Raw genomic sequence first — 23,774 nt, forward strand, 5'->3', positions numbered from 1 at the left:
CAACAGTGTCGGACTGTGGTTGTATTGGGCAGCTCCTAGTGGTCAACAGTGTCGGACTGTGGTTGTACTGGGCAGCTCCTAGTGGTCAACAGTGTCAGACTGTGGTTGTACTGGGCAGCTCCTAGTGGTCAACAGTGTCAGGCTGTGGTTGTACTGGGCAGCTCCTAGTTGTCAACAGTGTCTGTGGTTGTACTGGTTAGCTCCTAGTGGTCAACAGCGTCAGACTGGTTGTACTGGGCAGCTCCTAGTGGTCAACAGTGTCAGACTGTGGTTGTACTGGGCAGCTGCTAGTGGTCAACAGTGTCAGGCTGTGGTTGTACTGGGCAGCTGCTAGTGGTCAACAGTGTCAGGCTGTGGTTGTACTGGGCAGCTCCTAGTGGTCAACAGTGTCAGGCTGTGGTTGTACTGGGCAGCTCCTAGTGGTCAACAGTGTCAGACTGTGGTTGTACTGGGCAGCTCCTAGTGGTCAACAGTGTCAGACTGTGGTTGTACTGGGCAGCTCCTAGTGGTCAACAGTGTCAGTTTGGTTGTACTGGGCAGCTCCTAGTGGTCAACAGTGTCAGACTGGTTGTACTGGGCAGCTTTGAGTCGTCAACAGTGTCAGACTGGTTGTACTGGGCAGCTCCTAGTGGTCAACAGTGTCAGACTGTGGTTGTACTGGGCAGCTCCTAGTGGTCAACAGCGTCAGACTGTGGTTGTACTGGGCAGCTCCTAGTGGTCAACAGTGTCAGACTGTGGTTGTACTGGGCAGCTCCTACTGGTCAACAGTGTCGGACTGTGGTTGTACTGGGCAGCTCCTAGTGGTCAACAGTGTCGGACTGTGGTTGTACTGGGCAGCTCCTAGTGGCCAACAGTGTCAGCCTGGTTCCTCAGAGAACCTACCCTGTTGGGGCGACAGTGGCTCAGGAGGTAGAGCGGTCGTCTGGTAATCAGAAGGTTCCCGGTTCGATTCCCGGGCAGCGTGTCAAAGTGTCCTTGAGCAAGACACTGGTTGGCACCTTGCATGGTCGCCTTCGCCGTCGGTGTGTGAATGTGTGAGTGCATGTGTGAGTGCATGTGTGAGTGCATGTGTGAGTGAATGGGTGAGTGCATGTGTGAGTGAATGTGTAAGTGAATGTGTGAGTGAGTGAATGTGAGTGCATGTGTGAGTGAATGTGTGGGTGAGTGCATGTGTGAGTGAATGTGAGTGCAACTGCATGGGTGAGTGAATGTGAGTGCAACTGCATGGGTGAGTGAATGTGAGTGCATGTGTGAGTGAATGTGAGTGCATGTGTGAGTGAATGTGAGTGCATGTGTGAGTGCATGTGTGGGTGAGTGCATGTGTGAGTGCATGTGTGAGTGCATGTGTGAGTGCATGTGTGAGTGCATGTGTGAGTGAATGGGTGAGTGAATGGGTGAGTGCATGTGTAAGTGAATTAATGTGTGAGTGCATGTGTGAGTGCATGTGTGAGTGCATGTGTGAGTGCATGTGTGAGTGCATGTGTGAGTGAATGTGTGAGTGCATGTGTGAGTGCATGTGTGAGTGAATGGGTGAGTGAATGGGTGAGTGAATGTGTAAGTGAATGTGTGAGTGAATGTGTGAGTGAATGAATGGGTGAGTGAATGGGTGAGTGCATGTGTGAGTGAATGGGTGAGTGCATGTGTGAGTGCATGTGTGAGTGAATGTGTGAGTGCATGTGTGAGTGCATGTGTGAGTGAATGTGTGAGTGAATGTGTGAGTGAATGTGTGAGTGAGTGCATGTGTAAGTGAATGTGTGAGTGCATGTGTGAGTGAATGGGTGAGTGCATGTGTAAGTGAATGGGTGAGTGCATGTGTGAGTGAATGGGTGAGTGCATGTGTGAGTGAATGGGTGAGTGCATGTGTGAGTGAATGGGTGAGTGCATGTGTGAGTGAATGTGTGAGTGCATGTGTGAGTGAATGTGTGAGTGAATGGGTGAGTGAATGTGAGTGAATGGGTGAGTGCATGTGTGAGTGAATGGGTGAGTGCATGTGAGTGAATGGGTGAGTGCATGTGTGAGTGAATGTGTGAGTGAATGGGTGAGTGCATGTGTGAGTGAATGGGTGAGTGCATGTGTAAGTGAATGGGTGAGTGCATGTGTAAGTGAATGGGTGAGTGCATGTGTGAGTGAATGGGTGAGTGCATGTGTGAGTGAATGGGTGAGTGCATGTGTAAGTGAATGGGTGAGTGCATGTGTAAGTGAATGGGTGAGTGCATGTGTGAGTGAATGGGTGAGTGCATGTGTAAGTGAATGGGTGAGTGCATGTGTAAGTGAATGGGTGAGTGCATGTGTGAGTGAATGGGTAAAATGTGAGGAACAAATTGTAAAGCAAATTGGATAAAATAAAATAATAAATAATAGGGGTGTAACGATGCGACCTCACAGCGATTAATTACGATTATTCAGGCAACGATTCAATGCATCATGAAATCTCTTCATTTGACCACGATTCGATTTGATTCGATACATTTTCGATACATTTTCGATCAGTTAATTGCCCAAAAATTTTTGAATACACAAATGTGGCTGGGGGAACTGATGTCAACAGTGTCAGACTGTGGTTGTACTGGGCAGCTCCTAGTGGTCAACAGCGTCAGACTGTGGTTGTACTGGGCAGCTCCTAGTGGTCAACAGTGTCAGACTGTGGTTGTACTGGGCAGCTCCTAGTGGTCAACAGTGTCAGACTGTGGTTGTACTGGGCAGCTCCTAGTGGTCAACAGTGTCAGACTGTGGTTGTACTGGGCAGCTCCTAGTGGTCAACAGTGTCAGACTGTGGTTGTACTGGGCAGCTCCTAGTGGTCAACAGCGTCAGACTGTGGTTGTACTGGGCAGCTCCTAGTGGTCAACAGTGTCAGATTGTGGTTGTACTGGGCAGCTCCTAGTGGTCAACAGTGTCGGACTGTGGTTGTACTGGGCAGCTCCTAGTGGTCAACAGTGTCGGACTGTGGTTGTACTGGGCAGCTCCTAGTGGCCAACAGTGTCAGACTGGTTCCTCAGAGAACCTACCCTGTTGGGGCGACAGTGGCTCAGGAGGTAGAGCGGTCGTCTGGTAATCAGAAGGTTCCCGGTTCGATTCCCGGGCAGCGTGTCAAAGTGTCCTTGAGCAAGACACTGGTTGGCACCTTGCATGGTCGCCTTCGCCGTCGGTGTGTGAATGTGTGAGTGCATGTGTGAGTGAATGTGTGGGTGAGTGCATGTGTGAGTGAATGTGAGTGCAACTGCATGGGTGAGTGAATGTGAGTGCAACTGCATGGGTGAGTGAATGTGAGTGCAACTGCATGGGTGAGTGAATGTGAGTGCAACTGCATGGGTGAGTGAATGTGAGTGCAACTGCATGGGTGAGTGAATGTGAGTGCAACTGCATGGGTGAGTGAATGTGAGTGCATGTGTGAGTGCATGTGTGAGTGAATGTGAGTGCATGTGTGAGTGCATGTGTGGGTGAGTGCATGTGTGAGTGCATGTGTGAGTGCATGTGTGAGTGCATGTGTGAGTGAATGGGTGAGTGAATGGGTGAGTGCATGTGTAAGTGAATTAATGTGTAAGTGAATGTGTGAGTGAATGTGTGAGTGAATGGGTGAGTGAATGGGTGAGTGAATGTGTGAGTGAATGTGTGAGTGAATGTGTGAGTGCATGTGTGAGTGAATGTGTGAGTGCATGTGTAAGTGAATGGGTGAGTGAATGTGTGAGTGAATGTGTGAGTGAATGTGTAAGTGAATGTGTGAGTGAATGTGTAAGTGAATGTAAGTGAATGTGTGAGTGAATGTGTAAGTGAATGGGTGAGTGCATGTGTGAGTGAATGGGTGAGTGCATGTGTGAGTGAATGGGTGAGTGCATGTGTGAGTGAATGGGTGAGTGCATGTGTGAGTGAATGGGTGAGTGCATGTGTGAGTGAATGGGTGAGTGCATGTGTAAGTGAATGGGTGAGTGCATGTGTAAGTGAATGGGTGAGTGCATGTGTGAGTGAATGGGTGAGTGCATGTGTAAGTGAATGGGTGAGTGCATGTGTAAGTGAATGGGTGAGTGCATGTGTGAGTGAATGGGTAAAATGTGAGGAACAAATTGTAAAGCAAATTGGATAAAATAAAATAATAAATAATAGGGGTGTAACGATGCGACCTCACAGCGATTAATTACGATTATTCAGGCAACGATTCAATGCATCATGAAATCTCTTCATTTGACCACGATTCGATTTGATTCGATACATTTTCCATACATTTTCGATCAGTTAATTGCCCAAAAAATGTTGAATACACAAATGTGGCTGGGGGAACTGATTCACTCAGCATGAATGGACTATAGGTCAATAAAAACAATACACACAAAAAGAAATGATACACAAAAAAAAAAGAAAGATTACATTTTTTTAATTTCGATTAATTTCGATTATAATCGATTCTAACATATTCAAATCGATGCATCGGATTCGTTACACCCCTAATAAATAATGATAGTAAATGAATAAATGCACCAGTTACCGTTTGAGTAAGAAAGCCCCTCTCTCCCCCCAGACGTCCTGCAGCACTGGCAGGACAGTGAGTTCCTGGTGGTCTACCACCGGGGGCGCTACTTCCGTCTGTGGGTGTACCGGGCCGGCCGGCTGCTGTGTCCCCGGGAGCTCCAGTACCAGATCCAGAGGATCCTGGACGACCCCTCGGCCCCACAGCCCGGGGAGGAGCGGCTGGGAGCGCTCACCGCCGGAGACAGGTGGGGGGGGGGGGGGCAGGGGGAGGTGGGAGGTGATGGATGGGAGGGGCCAGTGGGAGGGTGTGGTGGGAGGGGCCAGTGGGAGGGGCCAATGGGAGGTGGGACGGGCGAGTGGGAGGGGCGAGTTGGAGGTGGGAGGGGTCAGTGGGAGGGTGTGGTGGGAGGGGCCAGTGGGAGGGTGTGGTGGGAGGGGCCAGTGGGAGGGTCAGGTGGGAGGGGCCAGTGGGAGGGTGTGGTGGGAGGGGCCAGTGGGAGGGTGTGGTGGGAGGAAGCAGAGGGTCTCTCTACCTCATTTTTGTTTTGCATTTTGTACTTTAGTTTTCTATATTGTGTTCGGTCTTTATTATTTAACTTCATTTTTTTTGTTTTTGTATGAAGCAAAATCTCAGGAGGGTCATACAGAACCAAGCATTTCACTGTAATGTACCTTATATGTGACAAATAAAACTAAACTTGAAACGTTGTGTATATATGTAATTCTATAGAGCTTTGTATATATGTAATGTGGTTTGTTATAGAGTTTTGTATGTAATGTGGGTTTGTATACATACAAAACTGGTTAATATATCTAATGTATATCTAACTATATCTCTCTATATCTTTCATTTGTACTATGTATGTCATCTATCTCAGCTAAAGAGGTTTTCATTTGAAGTAGTAAGTACGTTTTGCATCTTGTTTTACAACATCTTGCTTTGTTTTTTCTTATCTCACACATGCTGTTATTTCCTCTCTCCCAGAAAGCCCTGGTCTCAGACGAGGAAGCAGTATTTCAGCGCAGGGGTCAACAAGCGCTCGCTCGACGCCATCGAGAGGGCCGCCTTCTTCGTTACCCTGGACGATGAGGAGCAAGGCATGATGGGAGATGACCCCATGGGCAACCTGGACCGCTACGCCAAGTCCCTCCTGCACGGCAAGTGTTACGACAGGTGAGAGAGAGAGAGAGAGAGAGAGAGAGACCACTAGCCAGGGTTTAGCTGTAATGTGGCCTCGTCTCCACTAGCCAGGGTTTAGCCGTGCTGTGGCCTTGTCTCCACTAGCCAGGGTTTAGCCGTGCTGTGGCCTCGTCTCCACTAGCCAGGGTTTAGCCGTGCTGTGGCCTCGTCTCCACTAGCCAGGGTTTAGCCGTGCTGTGGCCTCGTCTCCACTAGCCAGGGTTTAGCTGTAATGTGGCCTCGTCTCCACTAGCCAGGGTTTAGCCGTGCTGTGGCCTTGTCTCCACTAGCCAGGGTTTAGTCGTGCTGTGGCCTTGTCTCCACTAGCCAGGGTTTAGCCATGCTGTGGCCTCGTCTCCACTAGCCAGGGTTTAGCTGTAATGTGGCCTTGTCTCCATTAGCCAGGGTCTAGCTGTAATGTGGCCTTGTCTCCACTAGCCAGGGTTTAGCTGTAATGTGGCCTTGTCTCCACTAGCCAGGGTCTAGCTGTGCCGTGGCCTTGTCTCCACTAGCCAGGGTTTAGCTGTAATGTGGCCTTGTCTCCACTAGCCAGGGTTTAGCCGTGCCGTGGCCTCGTCTCCACTAGCCAGGGTTTAGCCGTGCTGTGGCCTTGTCTCCACTAGCCAGGGTTTAGCCATGCTGTGGCCTTATCTCCACTAGCCTGGATTTAGCCGTGCTGTGGCCTTGTCTCCACTAGCCAGGGTTTAGCCGTGCTGTGGCCTTGTCTCCACTAGCCAGGGTTTAGCCGTGCTGTGGCCTTGTCTCCACTAGCCAGGGTTTAGCCGTGCTGTAGCCTTGTCTCCACTAGCCAGGGTTTAGCCATGCTGTGGCCTTGTCTCCACTAGCCAGGGTTTAGCCGTGCTGTAGCCTTGTCTCCTCTAGCCAGGGTTTAGCCGTGCTGTAGCCTTGTCTCCACTAGCACTAGTAGAGGCTGAGTACTTTATTATCTTAAGATGGTGAGTGTTGTGTTCATTCATAGTTAAAGACAGTAGTGGTTGGGCGGCCGGGTGGCGCAGCGGACTAAGCGTCTGTCTACCACCACAGAGACAGTGGGATCGAATCCAGCTGTGGTGCTTCCGGGTTGGCCGACCGTCCATACTAACACAATTGGCAGTGTTAGAGGGTGGGAAGCCGGCGAGGGTGGGTCCTGGTCGTTGTAAAAACAGCGACTCCTACAGTTCGGTAGGGGCGCTTGCACAGCAAGGTCGGGTCCTGGGAGAGGTAGTGTGATCCTTCCAATCCACACGTTACACTCCCCCAGTGAGAGTCCGCGCTGCCAGGTGAAAAGAAGCTGTGGGCTGGCTACACATGTGTCGGAGGAAGCATGTGATAGTCTCCACCCTCCCAGACCGACGGTAGGAGGTAGAGCATGCAGCGACCAGGTAGGGGATTGGGAATTGGCATAACGACTAACATTGGGATGGGAGAAAGATGGAAAAAGAGAAAGTAAAAAAATAAATAAAAAGACAGTAGTGGTTGAATACTTTCTGGTGATATATCACATTCACACTCTGCAGAAAATGCCGGAAGATTCAAGGAAAAATACACCCAATATTTGCAGTAGTTCTTTGTAGCTGCATGTAGTTCTTTAATCACCAAAATGAATGATTAAAGGGATCATATGGATTTTATTTATGAGAATAACCCTGTCTCTCTTCCTATCTATCTATCTATCTATCTATCTATCTATCTATCTATCTATCTATCTATCTATCTATCTATCTATCTATCTATCTATCTATCTATCTATCTATCTATCTATCTATCTATCTATCTATCTATCAGGTGGTTTGATAAGTCATTCTCCATAGTGATCTACAAGAATGGGAAGAGTGGACTTAACGCAGAGCATTCCTGGGCTGATGCACCGACCGTGGCGCACCTTTGGGAGGTGTGTGTGTCTGTGTGAGGTGTGTCGTGTGTGTGAGGTGTGTGTCTGTGTGTGAGGTGTGTGTCGGTGTGTGTCTGTGTGTGAGGTGTGTGTCTGTGTGTGTGTCCGTGTGTGTCTGTGTGTGAGGTGTCTGTCTATGTGTGAGGTGTGTGTCTGTGTGTGTGAGGTGTGTGAGGTGAGGTGTGTGTGTGAGGTGTGTGTGTCTGTGTGTGAGGTGTGTGAGATGTGTGTGTGAGGTATGTGTGTGTCTGTGTGTGAGGTGTGTGTGTGAGGTGTGTGTCTGTGTGTGACATGTGTGTGTCTGTGTGTGAGGTGTGTGTCTGTGTGTGAGGTGTGTGTGTCTGTGTGTGAGGTGTGTCTGTGTTTGTTTGTGCATGTCTTCTTGTGTGGTTTTCTCTCGTTATATCAACTTATTACATGGCGTTTTAACATTCGCCAAAATGCTTGATTGTGATTGGTCAATAGCGCTCGGTTGCCCCTAGCAGCGGTCAATTATTTCTCGATAATTCACAGCTGCTACGGGCAACGCGCAATAATGACCGCTGTTAGGGGCAACAGAGCGCTATTGACCAATCACAATCAAGCATTTTGATCGCAGTCACGAAAGCTAAGCTTTACCATTATGCACAGCTGCACTACATCAGGTGCAATCAAGCCCACCGGTGATGGCAGAGGAGCAACAGAACAACTGGGTCTGCATTTGATCTCGTCTTGTTGATGGTGTAAAATGAATTACGTATATTATTGTTAGTAAGTTAGCCCTGTAATAAGCGGGATAATGTATAGCTATACTCGGTCATTGTCGCAAAATAATTGACCTTCACTGCGTTTAGAACGCAGTGTCGGTCAATTATTTTGCGACAATGACCTCGTAGCTATACATTATCCCTTACATATATCATACGGTTATCCTATAACCATAGTTATACGAGTATAGCGAGCGTTCTGCACTCTAGTGGAACCCTATCCCTTATCAATCTAATACTGAATAATTTTCTTCACATGTACACACCCATCCGCCTGGCCACACCCACATCCGCTCCTCTACATAAGCGGGGTCTTGGCCATACTAACAGCTCCTTCCCAAGTCTTTCACCACCGAAGGCGAAGACCACAGGGTCCTCAGTGAGTCAGTGCAGAGCACTCGCTATACTCATATAACTATGGTTATAGGATAACCGTATGTTATATATCGTATAGCTTACGCTCTGCACTCTAGTGGAACACAGGAGCTGAGCAGAGCGGAAGCTCGACAAATGTACCCGCTGAGGCCCCCCACAACCATCAGAACCGGGGAGGACCCGAGCCCCCGGAGCCCCCGGACCCCCCTAGAGGGGGATGGGGGGGAATCGGATCCGACTGTGCGAAGAGGGTTTAGCAACTCAACGCACAGGGTGAGCAGATCGTGGGACTTACCTTCACACAGAAGGACCCGCGACTACTCAGGCGCGCATCCCACATGCCACTAGGGAACGAACGGGAAGAGAAAAAAAAACGTTACAGCCCCTAACATCACGGGGTCAAAGGTCAAGAACCCAACCCCCGTGGCAAGGCCATAGCAGCGGAGTGCAGAGGAGGACCCAGCCCCAGGAACAGCCTGAGGGTCAGGACCCCCCGGAAAGGGGGCCTGGTGAGGCCAACGATGCCGTAGCATCGAGACCCCACCAGACGGTCACTAGTGACACCACCCCCCACATCGCCAGCGTATCGGACAGGGCCCAATCCAAGAGCAAGCCCTTCCCCCCTACAGCACGCCGCCCTGAAGCACTCCACAGAGGCCACACCTCCACAACACTGTGGGGCCAGTCGGCGCACCGGGGAGACAACCCCCAAAGAGGTTGATCCCTCAATCCTGGCAACAGGTCAAGAGCGTAACTCGACCTGTGCCCGGAGCACTGCGGACTAGACAGGCGCCTAAGGGGTCTACTGTGAACAGCACCCCGGTGGAAGGGGCGTTCGGTATGCTGTGCACCATGTCGCAGCCTCCACAAAACCCGACCCCATAGAGAGGCCGAGGTAGAGAAGGCTGACACGAATGGCAGACGTCATGAAAAGTGCGGGGGCACACTCACAGGCAGACGGGGTCAAGCCCGGCCTAAACCCGAGAGTCGACTCTGCTACCAACACACCGGAGAACCAACCACCTCCCTATGTTTAGTTTAACAGGAGGCGGTTGCTCCCTTAACCCACCAAGAAAAACCTAGAACCAAAGTGTTTCAGTTTTCAAAGGGTTAACCCAGGCCAACAGGTAGACGGGATCGAGTCCGGACCTGGGCCTGGCGGACCGGGACCTACACAGGGATGCCTAGAGGGGTTGACAGCAACCACCTCGACAGCCCCCTCCCATACCTGCCCAGCAGGGGGAGGGAGGAGTGAATACAATGGAGAAGGACCAGGCCCCCTAACACAGCGCAAGGTACAACACAGTATGGACCAAGCACATCACTGTGAAGGGCAAGCCGTAGTGGCATACACATGACACATATCCACGACATCAATCCCTGCGAAGCCCGGACCGACCCGGCATTTTCCCCCCGGAAAAGCACAAAGTCCTTCGGGGTACCAGAACAGCAGATCTGCGCCCCGGCGGACAACGGGTTAACTGACCTGGTCCGGCGTGACCAGAACCAGTCACGCGTCCTAGTCACGCCGCCATCCCCAGTCCTAAGAGGGGGGGTAGGTACGCATGTCGATCTAAAACATCACAGAGGGCGCCACTAAGATGGACAGAACGTGAATGCGCTGCTCCTGGCGACCCACCTCATGGGCGTAAGACCCCTCCGCCAATGTAATGATCTACTCCGTCAGATGCACGTGAGTCATCGAGTCTTGCACTGGCGCTCGGTAGAGATAAAAAATCTCCTTCCTAGTCGCCCGCATAAAAAACCCTGTTTCTATGAATTGGGCAACCAAGGCGCGCCGGCCCAAAAACGTGGTTTCACACCCAGGGCCAGCGCTATATGCACGTCAAGAACCCGAAACACATCAATGGTGAATTCTAATAAGAAAACACCAGACGACGTTCCCTCCATGCTGTCTGGGACGAGCAGCAGGAAGCCGGTCAATAAGACACAGACACAGGCCTTATATGACGCGACTGAGGGCAACCCCGTCAATTCTGCTCCTCACATAAGAGGGGAAGACAGAAGAGACCTTCACATGAGTACAATTGAAAAAGATACATGCAATAATAATTGGGCCAAGTGACCAACAGCCCAATACACACTGTAATAGAGAGCAGAGCAGAAAACGAACAGTTTTCGAATGCAACGCATCATCCAACTTTGACAAAGACAGCGGTCTGCAGCACAGAGCCTGTAACCTCACGGACGTCTCCTGGCCAATAGGAAACGCACCCAGTGACGTATCCCATGGCCGGGGGGAAATCCCGTGACCCACCCATCCTAACAGGGAGTGGAACCAGGGATGAGAGAAGACATAAGTCCTCGATTAAGTGCTGGTCACAGGCCTCGCTAAGTCTACATGACAGCGAGCAAACAATCTTAAGAGAAATTGCCTCTCTAAGCAAGAGCACAACCCCAGCAGAAGCTGAGGGATTTAAATGGTAAATGGTAAATGGTGGGTTTTTTATCCAAAGCGCTTTACAATTTGTTACTCACATTTTTACCCATTCACTTACACATTCACACGCAGAGGCAACCATGCAAGGTGCCAACCTGCTCATCGGGAGCAATTAGGGGTTAAGTGTCTTGCTCAAGGACACATCGACACGCTGCCCGGGAGGAGCGGGAATCGAACCGGGAACCTCCGGATTGTCAGACGACTGCTCTACCTCCCGAGCCACTGTCGCCCCTTGGATTTACACCGTATTTACACTGTATCCCCAAAAATATAGTGAATCAACACACATTTTGTAAACAAAATCATATTTGAGGGGAGGGGGGGGGGGGGGGCAGAGGCAAACCGGGGAATAATTTCACCCACCCCTCACCACCTGTAGAGTAAGCTTTACATCATCCACGCCAGCACAGCCGAAAACCTTGTTTGAACAGTTTTCCCACAGCTCTGCTTATGTGTGAAAAAAAACTTGGCACTTTTTTTTCATCATTACCCTCAAGTAAAGAATAACAAGCTAAGAGAGGGACTCAGCCCTCGATCACATGCCACTATGCACAGCATTGTAGGGTAACCCAGCCAGTTGTGGGCTCAGCCACATTGTCTAAACGTTACATGAAGACACACAACTTCTCATCATACAACAAAAAACCCAGTTCATTTTTACTCACATAAAAAACAACGCTGTCCCTAGGTAGAGAGAAAGGCACAAGCCTTGGCCAACGCTAACCCAAGCTATACAAAGCGACCAAGACAATTCTCACACAGCACACGTCGTATCTCCAAATGTAGTGAAGTAACATGTGACTCGCCGTGACCAAACCCGATTTGATCCGCAAAGGGGGAGGTGCTCTGAAATGAACTTAATGTCTTGCTGTCCAGAAAATCCCAAAAATCGAAATCTTGATTTTTTTTTACATATTTGAATTGTCATTAATCTGTTCCATTATTTGCCCTTAGTTGCAAACTTAAATACAACTTGTAAATGAGGTAATTATTGCTATAATAGTTCCACAAATGTTCTTTCAATTGAGGATAAAAAACTACACGAGCGGGCTTGGGCCTGTCCACTGGGGCCAAGTACTGTACTTAATAGGTGTTAACACACAGACGTCATTATTTAGCTCTCCTTTCTCAGAGAGAGAATAACACACTATTAATACACTATCTTAATGTTATAAGTTATAAGCAACGTAACGCAGTGTCTAAAAAAAAGATTAAAAAAAAAGAGGCCTTCACCCGTTATAAAACGCATGTTGTAACTTAATTAAAAACCATTAAAACACAGTTAGAATTTTATGAGCGAACGAATTTCGTTAGGGTGCATTTTTTCCAACCTAATGGGTAAATACATCTAAATAACACTGTTGAAAGCTTGGCTGTGTCGACGTTACAAAATGTTACAATCGCGCGATGCTGCTGCTGCTTGGTGCTTGGTGCTTGGTGTGCAGCGCGAGGCAGGGGAGACGAGGGGCGTTAACCCTTTCACTGCCACACTACAGAAGCGCATAACGCTTCGCCTCAAAGCCGTTTCTGGCCGAATTAGTCATGGAATCTTTATTTTTTTTTTTTATTCTTATTCAGAGGTATTTCGTCGCGATTTCATAATTTGTAATGTGGCAGCGAAATGTGTAGAAATATGGTAAAAAAAACTATTTATCCGTTTTTTTATCCGTCACTACCACACTACAGAAGGTTAACCTTTCACTACCACACTACAGAAGGTTAACCTAGTTGTTGTGTCTTTCACTACCACACTACATGTATTTACATCTAAATGCTTATTGGTCAGGCGGTGACGTCATTAAGTTGATGCCATTGATGGATGAGTATTAAACAGAGAGCAGGGCAGTGCATGTTTGCCAGTCACCATGGAACCCACAGCGAGGGCAGTTGCCGAGGCATTAAACCGGTTTGCTCACTTCGGAGCACACTGTGTTGAAGATGAACACGCTTTAGGAACATTCATCACGGATTTCTTTGTGCAGAAGAAAAATCCAAAAAGAAACTCAGATTCTGGTTCAGAAGAAGAAGACAATTGTGACGAGTTAGAGGCAGATGATGGTGATGGTGGTGATGGTGACAACACTAACGGATTTGAAGACGAGGCAGAGCCAGATGATGGTGATGGTGGTGATGGTGACAACACTAACGGATTTGAAGACGAGGCAGAGCCAGATGATGGTGATGGTGGTGATGGTGACAACACTAACGGATTTGAAGACGAGGCAGAGCCAGATGATGGTGACAACACACCTAACGGATTTGGAGACAAGGTAGAACACGTAATGTGCTTTGTGGAAGTTGAATCTGACGAGAGCCACGAACGCCAAATGGAAAGACTTTTGCGATTTACTTGTAAATGCGTCCAGGGTGATAAAGAAAATGACATTCTTAATCGGCGGTCATGTATCACAAAATTGGACCGTGATGAAGTTTACACAAGGCGTTTTGAGATAGCGGCTCTCGAAGAGGATCATAAAGACTTGATTATTATGGCGCAGCTCCAGGCTTTTGGTCGAAAGTCAGAATGGACTATCGGAAATAAATCGATTTCCAAAAAAAGACAACGTGCTTACACAAACTATTTCTTCGGGGCGATACAAATCTGCCGTGAAGCTTTCCTCTTCATCCACGGGTAAGTTATTATTATTGTCACCTTTCACTACCACACTACAGAAGGTTAACCCTTTCACTACCACACCACAGAAGGTTAACCTTTCACTACCACACTACAGAAGGTTAACCTTTCACTACCACACTACAGAAGGTTAACCTTTCACTACCACACTACAGAAGGTTAACCTTTCACTACCACACTACAGAAGGTTAACCTTTCACTACCACACTACAGAAGGTTAACCTAGTTGTTGTGTCTTTCACTACCACACTACATGTATTTACATCTAAATGCTTCTGGAGAGGCCATCAGAACATTGAACATTGACTTTAGCATGTCTATTTTTATCTCGTGTTATTTTAAATGCTAATAAAATCTTGAAACTTGATTTGTTTCTTGTTTATTATCAGGGTCCCTTTCACTACCACTACCAGTCACCAGACTCATTGTAATAACAAAGAGCCTCAGACTGGAAAGCTGCCAGGTGTTAATTGCCCTAGAGAGAGGGGGGCCATGGATTACAATGACTTCTGGGTAGTGTTGTAGTTGTTTCACTATTGTCACCGAATAGCCTGCTCGTCTCTTGAAGGCTATTATCTCTGAATACGTTTTGTGATAATCACCATGAATCATAGGAAGTAGCTTGCAAAGTATCCCACCAAAATGTTCAAGTGATGGCTTATTTTGAAGGTATGAATCTGTACTTTCATAATATGTCAAAAAAAAAAAAATGAAGATCCCTCAACATGACCCTGAAGTCCATACCTGGTCACACATATGTTTTGTAGACAAAGACATCGTTATTAACAAAAACATTCGGGAGGGGAAGGAAGGAAGAGTGGGGTAATGTCCATTGGAACACAGGACGGAAGGCCGCAACACAGGTTGGTCTCCACGTCGACGAAGGCCTCTCGATGGCTAGGCCAGAAGAAGCAATGGTCGGAGCCTCGCTCCGGCGTGACGCCCCCCTCCTGCAGCCGGTCATGGCGCAGGCCCGACTACATCGTCTGCCAAAGATGACGTCGTAGTCAGAGTGCTATTCTCACGGCTACGCCAATGGTTGTAGCACAAGCCAACAGCTAATTCTAGGCTAACTGATAGCATCAAGCTAACGTTCCCAGCCGAGCGCAGTTTCAAGTTTCAAGTTTCTTTATTAGTTGACATGCAAAAATACAGAATACCTTCACATGGAATGGTGGGAGTGATCCCTCACACGAGGCAGCCGACAGTGCAGCGCCAATAACCAATAACACTATTGATTTGAGTGGAGTGAGTTTTAACAACTCCGTCCAAATGACTGAATGCATTATTAGTCAAGTGTCCAAGTGTCTTAATCAGTTCATTTTGGTAGGTCCTGTGCGCGGTAAACGGATCCAAAATCTTCTTATTGCAGTCCAAAAGCTTTGATAATCCAAAAATGACCACGTCTTCAAGTTGGTAGCCTGATTATGATGTCCCAATAGGCAGAGAGGGTTAGCCTGATTCTGCTTCTTGAAGAAAATATGCAATCCACTGATTAGATCCATTTAGAGTTTATTTGAGTATAGTCCGGCAACCGGCACGAAGCAGAGCATAGCAGTGTCGGTCTCCATGGAGCAGTAGAGGCGGCGGTAGGAACGGCCTTGAGGAGCCTGGGGAGAGGAGAGAAATGCGACTGTCTCTGGGAAGGATCTGGGAATGACCTGAGCATGGAGATATTCTCATAACGAACACCAAGCTCACCTCCCTCGCGCCGGGTGATTTTCATCTTGAAAAGCGGGGCCAGCATGGCGACAGTGGGTATCCGTTTGTCCAGAGACCCGGGGAATTGAACCGCAGATTCGGAATCACGGCCCCAGGAAAAACAAAGCTACAACTTCACTTGAGGAGGAGCTAATGTTTATCGTGGGGCATCAAACTAGAATGTGTAGTTGTCCCCCCCACAACCGACACACCTGGCGCCCGCGTCGCAAAAAACATCACCCGCCCAGAGAGGCCGTCAGCCCCCACCCGGCCGATCGCCTCCCAAGCAAAGTGTCCAGCTGCAGAGCCGGAGGCAATGCCGTGGGGATTGCTCAGCGACGCGAGCAACTAATACGAAACGCAGGTGGAGATCAGAATGATCATCATCTTCTAGACACTCGCTGTATTTCCTCGAAAACTTTGAGAGAGAAAACAAAGATATGTCAACGCAGCTCCTTTTCTCCAAACGTAACTCCTTTCCAATAACTATTTCGGCACTAAACTCAAGTGGTGTATACAGACACTTGTTGGTGGTGAAAATAGGGAATATAATATAATATAATTGTTAGACTAGAAGTCTTTATTTGTCATGCAGTTTTAACACACATACGCGAGATGGGCGACCCACAGGAACACACACACACATGCACTGAGTCGCCGATGAATTGTCTCTCTGCACTTGTCCCATCCCGTTGTCCTTCCCCCCATGGGCAGCCGGGAGCAGATAGGGCGTCAACGTGAGCCGCGCCCCGGGGACCAATCGAAGTGCTCCTGTCCGTCTTCATCAAGGACGCCACAGCGTTGGCGATCTGTTGTGCATGTTTTTCCATTGGGTTTATCTTATCGGGGGGGAAACCCTTGCGAGCACGGGGAGAACATGCAAACTCCACACAAAGGCCTGGGAGATACCCCACCTGAGTACCTGCCATCATGGAAACCTTGTCCCCAAGCGGGAATCGAACCCTGGACCTTCTTGCTGTGAGGCGACAGTGTTAACCACTACACCACCGTGCTGTTAGTATGGCCACGACCCCGCTTATGTAGAGGAGCGGATGTGGGTGTGGCCAGGCGGATGGGTGTGTACATGTGAAGAAAATTATTCAGTATTAGATTGATAAGGGATAGGGTTCCACTAGAGTGCAGAGCGTAAGCTATACGATATATAACAATTTGTTTCAGTGTGTTTCTGTTTCAGTGTGAAAAAGGTCTTTCCAGTTAGCAACTGGTTTCTAGGTTAGGACCCTAGCGTGTGTCATGTTTCTAGGTTAGGACCCTAGCGTGTGGTCATGTTTCTAGGTTAGGACCCTAGCGTGTGGTCATGTGTCTAGGTTAGGACCCTAGCGTGTGGTCATGTGTCTAGGTTAGGACACTAGCGTGTGTGTTTCTAGGTTAGGACCCTAGCGTGTGGTCATGTTTCTAGGTTAGGACCCTAGCGTGTGTGTTTCTAGGTTAGGACCCTAGCGTGTGTCATGTTTCTAGGTTAGGACCCTAGCGTGTGGTTATGTCTCTAGGTTAGGACCCTAGCGTGTGGTGGTCATGTTTCTAGGTTAGGACCCTAGCATGCGGTCATGTTTCTAGGTTAGGACCCTAGCTTGTGTCATGTTTCTAGGTTAGGACCCTAGCGTGTGTCATGTTTCTAGGTTAGGACCCTAGCGTGTGGTGGTCATGTTTCTAGGTTAGGACCCTAGCGTGTGTCATGTTTCTAGGTTAGGACCCTAGCGTGTGTCATGTTTCTAGGTTAGGACCCTAGCGTGTGGTCATGTCTCTAGGTTAGGACCCTAGCGTGTGTCATGTTTCTAGGTTAGGACCCTAGCGTGTGGTCATGTCTCTAGGTTAGGACCCTAGCGTGTGGTCATGTCTCTAGGTTAGGACCCTAGCGTGTGGTCGTGTTTCTAGGTTAGGACCCTAGCGTGTGTCATGTTTCTAGGTTAGGACCCTAGCGTGTGGTCATGTCTCTAGGTTAGGACCCTAGCATGTGGTCATGTTTCTAGGTTAGGACCCTAGCGTGTGTCATGTTTCTAGGTTAGGACCCTAGCGTGTGTCATGTTTCTAGGTTAGGACCCTAGCTTGTGTCATGTCTCTAGGTTAGGACCCTAGCGTGTGTCATGTCTCTAGGTTAGGACCCTAGCGTGTCATGTTTCTAGGTTAGGACCCTAGCATGTCATGTTTCTAGGTTAGGACCCTAGCGTGTGTCATGTTTCTAGGTTAGGACCCTAGCGTGTGGTCATGTCTCTAGGTTAGGACCCTAGCGTGTGTCATGTTTCTAGGTTAGGACCCTAGCGTGTGGTCATGTTTCTAGGTTAGGACCCTAGCGTGTGTCATGTTTCTAGGTTAGGACCCTAGCGTGTGTCATGTTTCTAGTTTAGGACCCTAGCGTGTGTCATGTTTCTAGGTTAGGACCCTAGCGTGTGTCATGTTTCTAGGTTAGGACCCTAGCGTGTGTCATGTTTCTAGGTTAGGACCCTAGCGTGTGGTCATGTCTCTAGGTTAGGACCCTAGCGTGTGGTCATGTCTCTAGGTTAGGACCCTAGCGTGTGGTCATGTCTCTAGGTTAGGACCCTAGCGTGTGGTCATGTCTCTAGGTTAGGACCCTAGCGTGTGGTCATGTCTCTAGGTTAGGACCCTAGCGTGTGGTCATGTCTCTAGGTTAGGACCCTAGCGTGTCATGTTTCTAGGTTAGGACCCTAGCGTGTGTCATGTTTCTAGGTTAGGACTCTAGCGTGTGTCATGTCTCTAGGTTAGGACCCTAGCGTGTGTCATGTTTCTAGGTTAGGACCCTAGCGTGTGGTCATGTTTCTAGGTTAGGACCCTAGCGTGTGTCATGTTTCTAGGTTAGGACCCTAGCATGTGGTCATGTTTCTAGGTTAGGACCCTAGCGTGTGGTCATGTTTCTAGGTTAGGACCCTAGCGTGTGTCATGTTTCTAGGTTAGGACCCTAGCGTGTGGTCATGTTTCTAGGTTAGGACCCTAGCGTGTGTCATGTCTCTAGGTTAGGACCCTAACGTGTGTCATGTTTCTAGGTTAGGACCCTAGCGTGTGGTCATGTTTCTAGGTTAGGACCCTAGCGTGTGTCATGTCTCTAGGTTAGGACCCTAGCGTGTGTCATGTCTCTAGGTTAGGACCCTAACGTGTGTCATGTTTCTAGGTTAGGACCCTAGCGTGTGGTCATGTTTCTAGGTTAGGACCCTAGCGTGTGTCATGTTTCTAGGTTAGGACCCTAGCGTGTGGTCATGTTTCTAGGTTAGGACCCTAGCGTGTGTCGTGTTTCTAGGTTAGGACCCTAGCGTGTGTCATATGTCTAGGTTAGGACCCTAGCGTGTGTCATGTTTCTAGGTTAGGACCCTAGCGTGTGGTCATGTTTCTAGGTTAGGACCCTAGCGTGTGGTCATGTCTCTAGGTTAGGACCCTAGCGTGTGGTCATGTTTCTAGGTTAGGACCCTAGCGTGTGTCATGTCTCTAGGTTAGGACCCTAGCGTGTGGTCATGTCTCTAGGTTAGGACCCTAGCGTGTGTCATGTTTCTAGGTTAGGACCCTGGCGTGTGTCATGTTTCTAGGTTAGGACCCTAGCGTGTGTCATGTCTCTAGGTTAGGACCCTAGCGTGTGGTCATGTGTCTAGGTTAGGACCCTAGCGTGTGTCATGTTTCTAGGTTAGGACCCTAGCGTGTGTCATGTTTCTAGGTTAGGACCCTAGCGTGTGGTCATGTTTCTAGGTTAGGACCCTAGCGTGTGTCATGTTTCTAGGTTAGGACCCTAGCGTGTGTCATGTCTCTAGGTTAGGACCCTAGCGTGTGTCATGTTTCTAGGTTAGGACCCTAGCGTGTGTCATGTTTCTAGGTTAGGACCCTAGCATGTGGTCATGTCTCTAGGTTAGGACCCTAGCATGTGGTCATGTTTCTAGGTTAGGACCCTAGCGTGTGTCATGTTTCTAGGTTAGGACCCTAGCGTGTGGTCATGTCTCTAGGTTAGGACCCTAGCGTGTGTCATGTTTCTGGGTTAGGACCCTAGCGTGTGGTCATGTTTCTAGGTTAGGACCCTAGCGTGTGGTCATGTCTCTAGGTTAGGACCCTAGCGTGTGGTCATGTCTCTAGGTTAGGACCCTAGCGTGTGTCATGTTTCTGGGTTAGGACCCTAGCGTGTGGTCATGTTTCTAGGTTAGGACCCTAGCGTGTGGTCATGTTTCTAGGTTAGGACCCTAGCGTGTGTCATGTTTCTAGGTTAGGACCCTAGCGTGTGGTCATGTCTCTAGGTTAGGACCCTAGCGTGTGTTACTTTCTAGGTTAGGACCCTAGCGTGTGGTCATGTTTCTAGGTTAGGACCCTAGCGTGTGGTCATGTTTCTAGGTTAGGACCCTAGCGTGTGGTCATGTCTCTAGGTTAGGACCCTAGCGTGTGTTTCTAGGTTAGGACCATAGCGTGTGGTCATGTTTCTAGGTTAGGACCCTAGCGTGTGGTCATGTTTCTAGGTTAGGACCCTAGCGTGTGTCATGTTTCTAGGTTAGGACCCTAGCGTGTGGTCATGTCTCTAGGTTAGGACCCTAGCGTGTGTCATGTTTCTAGGTTAGGACCCTAGCGTGTGGTCATGTTTCTAGGTTAGGACCCTAGCGTGTGGTCATGTTTCTAGGTTAGGACCCTAGCGTGTGGTCATGTTTCTAGGTTAGGACCCTAGCGTGTGTCATGTTTCTAGGTTAGGACCCTAGCGTGTGGTCATGTTTCTAGGTTAGGACCCTAGCGTGTGGTCATGTTTCTAGGTTAGGACCCTAGCGTGTGGTCGTGTTTCTAGGTTAGGACCCTAGCGTGTGGTCATGTTTCTAGGTTAGGACCCTAGCGTGTGTCATGTCTCTAGGTTAGGACCCTAGCGTGTGTCATGTCTCTAGGTTAGGACCCTAGCGTGTGGTCATGTTTCTAGGTTAGGACCCTAGCGTGTGGTCATGTTTATAGGTTAGGACCCTAGCGTGTGTCATGTTTCTAGGTTAGGACCCTAGCGTGTGGTCATGTCTCTAGGTTAGGACCCTAGTGTGTGGTCATGTTTCTAGGTTAGGACCCTAGCGTGTGGTCGTGTTTCTAGGTTAGGACCCTAGCGTGTGTCATGTCTCTAGGTTAGGACCCTAGCGTGTGGTCATGTTTCTAGGTTAGGACCCTAGCGTGTGTCATGTTTCTAGGTTAGGACCCTAGCGTGTGGTCATGTTTCTAGGTTAGGACCCTAGCGTGTGTCATGTTTCTAGGTTAGGACCCTAGCGTGTGGTCATGTTTCTAGGGTAGGACCCTAGCGTGTGTCATGTCTCTAGGTTAGGACCCTAGCGTGTGTCATGTCTCTAGGTTAGGACCCTAGCGTGTGGTCATGTTTCTAGGTTAGGACCCTAGCGTGTGGTCATGTTTATAGGTTAGGACCCTAGCGTGTGTCATGTTTCTAGGTTAGGACCCTAGCGTGTGGTCATGTCTCTAGGTTAGGACCCTAGCATGTGGTCATGTTTCTAGGTTAGGACCCTAGCGTGTGTCATGTTTCTAGGTTAGGACCCTAGCGTGTGTTTCTAGGTTAGGACCCTAGCATGTAGTCATGTCTCTAGGTTAGGACCCTAGCGTGTGTCATGTTTCTAGGTTAGGACCCTAGCGTGTGTCATGTTTCTAGGTTAGGACCCTAGCGTGTGTCATGTTTCTAGGTTAGGACCCTAGCGTGTGTCATGTTTCTAGGTTAGGACCCTAGCGTGTGTCATGTTTCTAGGTTAGGACCCTAGCGTGTGTCATGTTTCTAGGTTAGGACCCTAGTCATGTTTCTAGGTTAGGACCCTAGTGTGTGGTCATGTTTCTAGGTTAGGACCCTAGCGTGTGTCATGTTTCTAGGTTAGGACCCTAGCGTGTGTCATGTTTCTAGGTTAGGACCCTAGCGTGTGTCATGTTTCTAGGTTAGGACCCTAGCGTGTGGTCATGTTTCTAGGTTAGGACCCTAGCGTGTGTCATGTTTCTAGGTTAGGACCCTAGCGTGTGGTCATGTTTCTAGGTTAGGACCCTAGCGTGTGGTCATGTTTCTAGGTTAGGACCCTAGCATGTGGTCATGTTTCTAGGTTAGGACCCTAGCGTGTGTCATGTCTCTAGGTTAGGACCCTAGCATGTGGGTCATGTTTCTAGGTTAGGACCCTAGCGTGTGTCATGTTTCTAGGTTAGGACCCTAGCGTGTGGTCATGTTTCTAGGTTAGGACCCTAGCATGTCATGTTTCTAGGTTAGGACCCTAGCGTGTGGTCATGTCTCTAGGTTAGGACCCTAGCGTGTGGTCATGTTTCTAGGTTAGGACCCTAGCGTGTGGTCATGTCTCTAGGTTAGGACCCTAGCGTGTGGTCATGTTTCTAGGTTAGGACCCTAGCGTGTGTCATGTCTCTAGGTTAGGACCCTAGCGTGTCATGTTTCTAGGTTAGGACCAGAGTAGTCAGAGTGCTATTCTCACGGCTACGCCAATGGTTGTAGCACAAGCCAACAGCTAATTCTAGGCTAACTGATAGCATCAAGCTAACGTTCCCAGCCGAGCGCAGTTTCAAGTTTCAAGTTTCTTTATTAGTTGACATGCAAAAATACAGAATACCTTCACATGGAATGCTTTTTTCTGTTATGCTCCTATGAGGATCGTAGGACGCTTGGATCATACACATACAGCTCATTACAGTAATATTCCACAATTATTACATTTTAGATAGTAATAATGGTACAGAGCCTTGAGACAAACATATGCGTATTCACCACCGCAAACAGACTGGCAGCCGTCATAGGCAGCGCCATGTACGGAAGGAGGGGGGAGTGGGTTGGGGTTGTTACAGGGCTGTAGGGGGGGGTGGGGTGGGAGTGATCCCTCACACGAGGCAGCCGACAGTGCAGCGCCAATAACCAATAACACTATTGATTTGAGTGGAGTGAGTTTTAACAACTCCGTCCAAATGACTGAATGCATTATTAGTCAAGTGTCCAAGTGTCTTAATCAGTTCATTTTGGTAGGTCCTGTGCGCGGTAAACGGATCCAAAATCTTCTTATTGCAGTCCAAAAGCTTTGATAATCCAAAAATGACCACGTCTTCAAGTTGGTAGCCTGATTATGATGTCCCAATAGGCAGAGAGGGTTAGCCTGATTCTGCTTCTTGAAGAAAATATGCAATCCACTGATTAGATCCATTTAGAGTTTATTTGAGTATAGTCCGGCAACCGGCACGAAGCAGAGCATAGCAGTGTCGGTCTCCATGGAGCAGTAGAGGCGGCGGTAGGAACGGCCTTGAGGAGCCTGGGGAGAGGAGAGAAATGCGACTGTCTCTGGGAAGGATCTGGGAATGACCTGAGCATGGAGATATTCTCATAACGAACACCAAGCTCACCTCCCTCGCGCCGGGTGATTTTCATCTTGAAAAGCGGGGCCAGCATGGCGACAGTGGGTATCCGTTTGTCCAGAGACCCGGGGAATTGAACCGCAGATTCGGAATCACGGCCCCAGGAAAAACAAAGCTACAACTTCACTTGAGGAGGAGCTAATATTTATCGTGGGGCATCAAACTAGAATGTGTAGTTGTCCCCCCCACAACCGACACACCTGGCGCCCGCGTCGCAAAAAACATCACCACCCGGCCGATCGCCTCCCAAGCAAAGTGTCCAGCTGCAGAGCCGGAGGCAATGCCGTGGGGATTGCTCAGCGACGCGAGCAACTAATACGAAACGCCGGTGGAGATCAGAATGATCATCATCTTCTAGACACTCGCTGTATTTCCTCGAAAACTTTGAGAGAGAAAACAAAGATATGTCAACGCAGCTCCTTTTCTCCAAACGTAACTCCTTTCCAATAACTATTTCGGCACTAAACTCAAGTGGTGTATACAGACACTTGTTGGTGGTGAAAATAGGGAATATAATATAATATAATTGTTAGACTAGAAGTCTTTATTTGTCATGCAGTTTTAACACACATACGCGAGATGGGCGACCCACAGGAACACACACACACATGCACTGAGTCGCCGATGAATTGTCTCTCTGCACTTGTCCCATCCCGTTGTCCTTCCCCCCATGGGCAGCCGGGAGCAGATAGGGCGTCAACGTGAGCCGCGCCCCGGGGACCAATCGAAGTGCTCCTGTCCGTCTTCATCAAGGACGCCACAGCGTTGGCGATCTGTTGTGCATGTTTTTCCATTGGGTTTATCTTATCGGGGGGGAAACCCTTGCGAGCACGGGGAGAACATGCAAACTCCACACAAAGGCCTGGGAGATACCCCACCTGAGTACCTGCCATCATGGAAACCTTGTCCCCAAGCGGGAATCGAACCCTGGACCTTCTTGCTGTGAGGCGACAGTGTTAAC

General features: G+C 48.9%; 1 protein-coding gene across 1 annotated transcript in view; it reads left to right on the forward strand.

The window, feature by feature from the left end:
* Positions 1-23,774, forward strand: part of LOC311240727 (carnitine O-palmitoyltransferase 1, liver isoform-like) — a gene marked incomplete at its 3' end in the record, with an annotated part of 221,994 nt that overhangs the window by 104,742 nt on the left and 93,478 nt on the right. Inside the window, exons 10-12 of the mRNA XM_084329300.1 lie at positions 4,512-4,707; positions 5,448-5,636; positions 7,428-7,533. Of these exons, the coding sequence (XP_084185426.1) occupies positions 4,512-4,707; positions 5,448-5,636; positions 7,428-7,533 (491 nt within the window). The remainder of the gene's footprint in view (positions 1-4,511; positions 4,708-5,447; positions 5,637-7,427; positions 7,534-23,774) is intronic.

Source organism: Notolepis coatsorum (genome assembly GCF_963971535.1).
Source record: "Notolepis coatsorum genome assembly, chromosome: 14".
NCBI lineage: Eukaryota > Metazoa > Chordata > Actinopteri > Aulopiformes > Paralepididae > Notolepis > Notolepis coatsorum.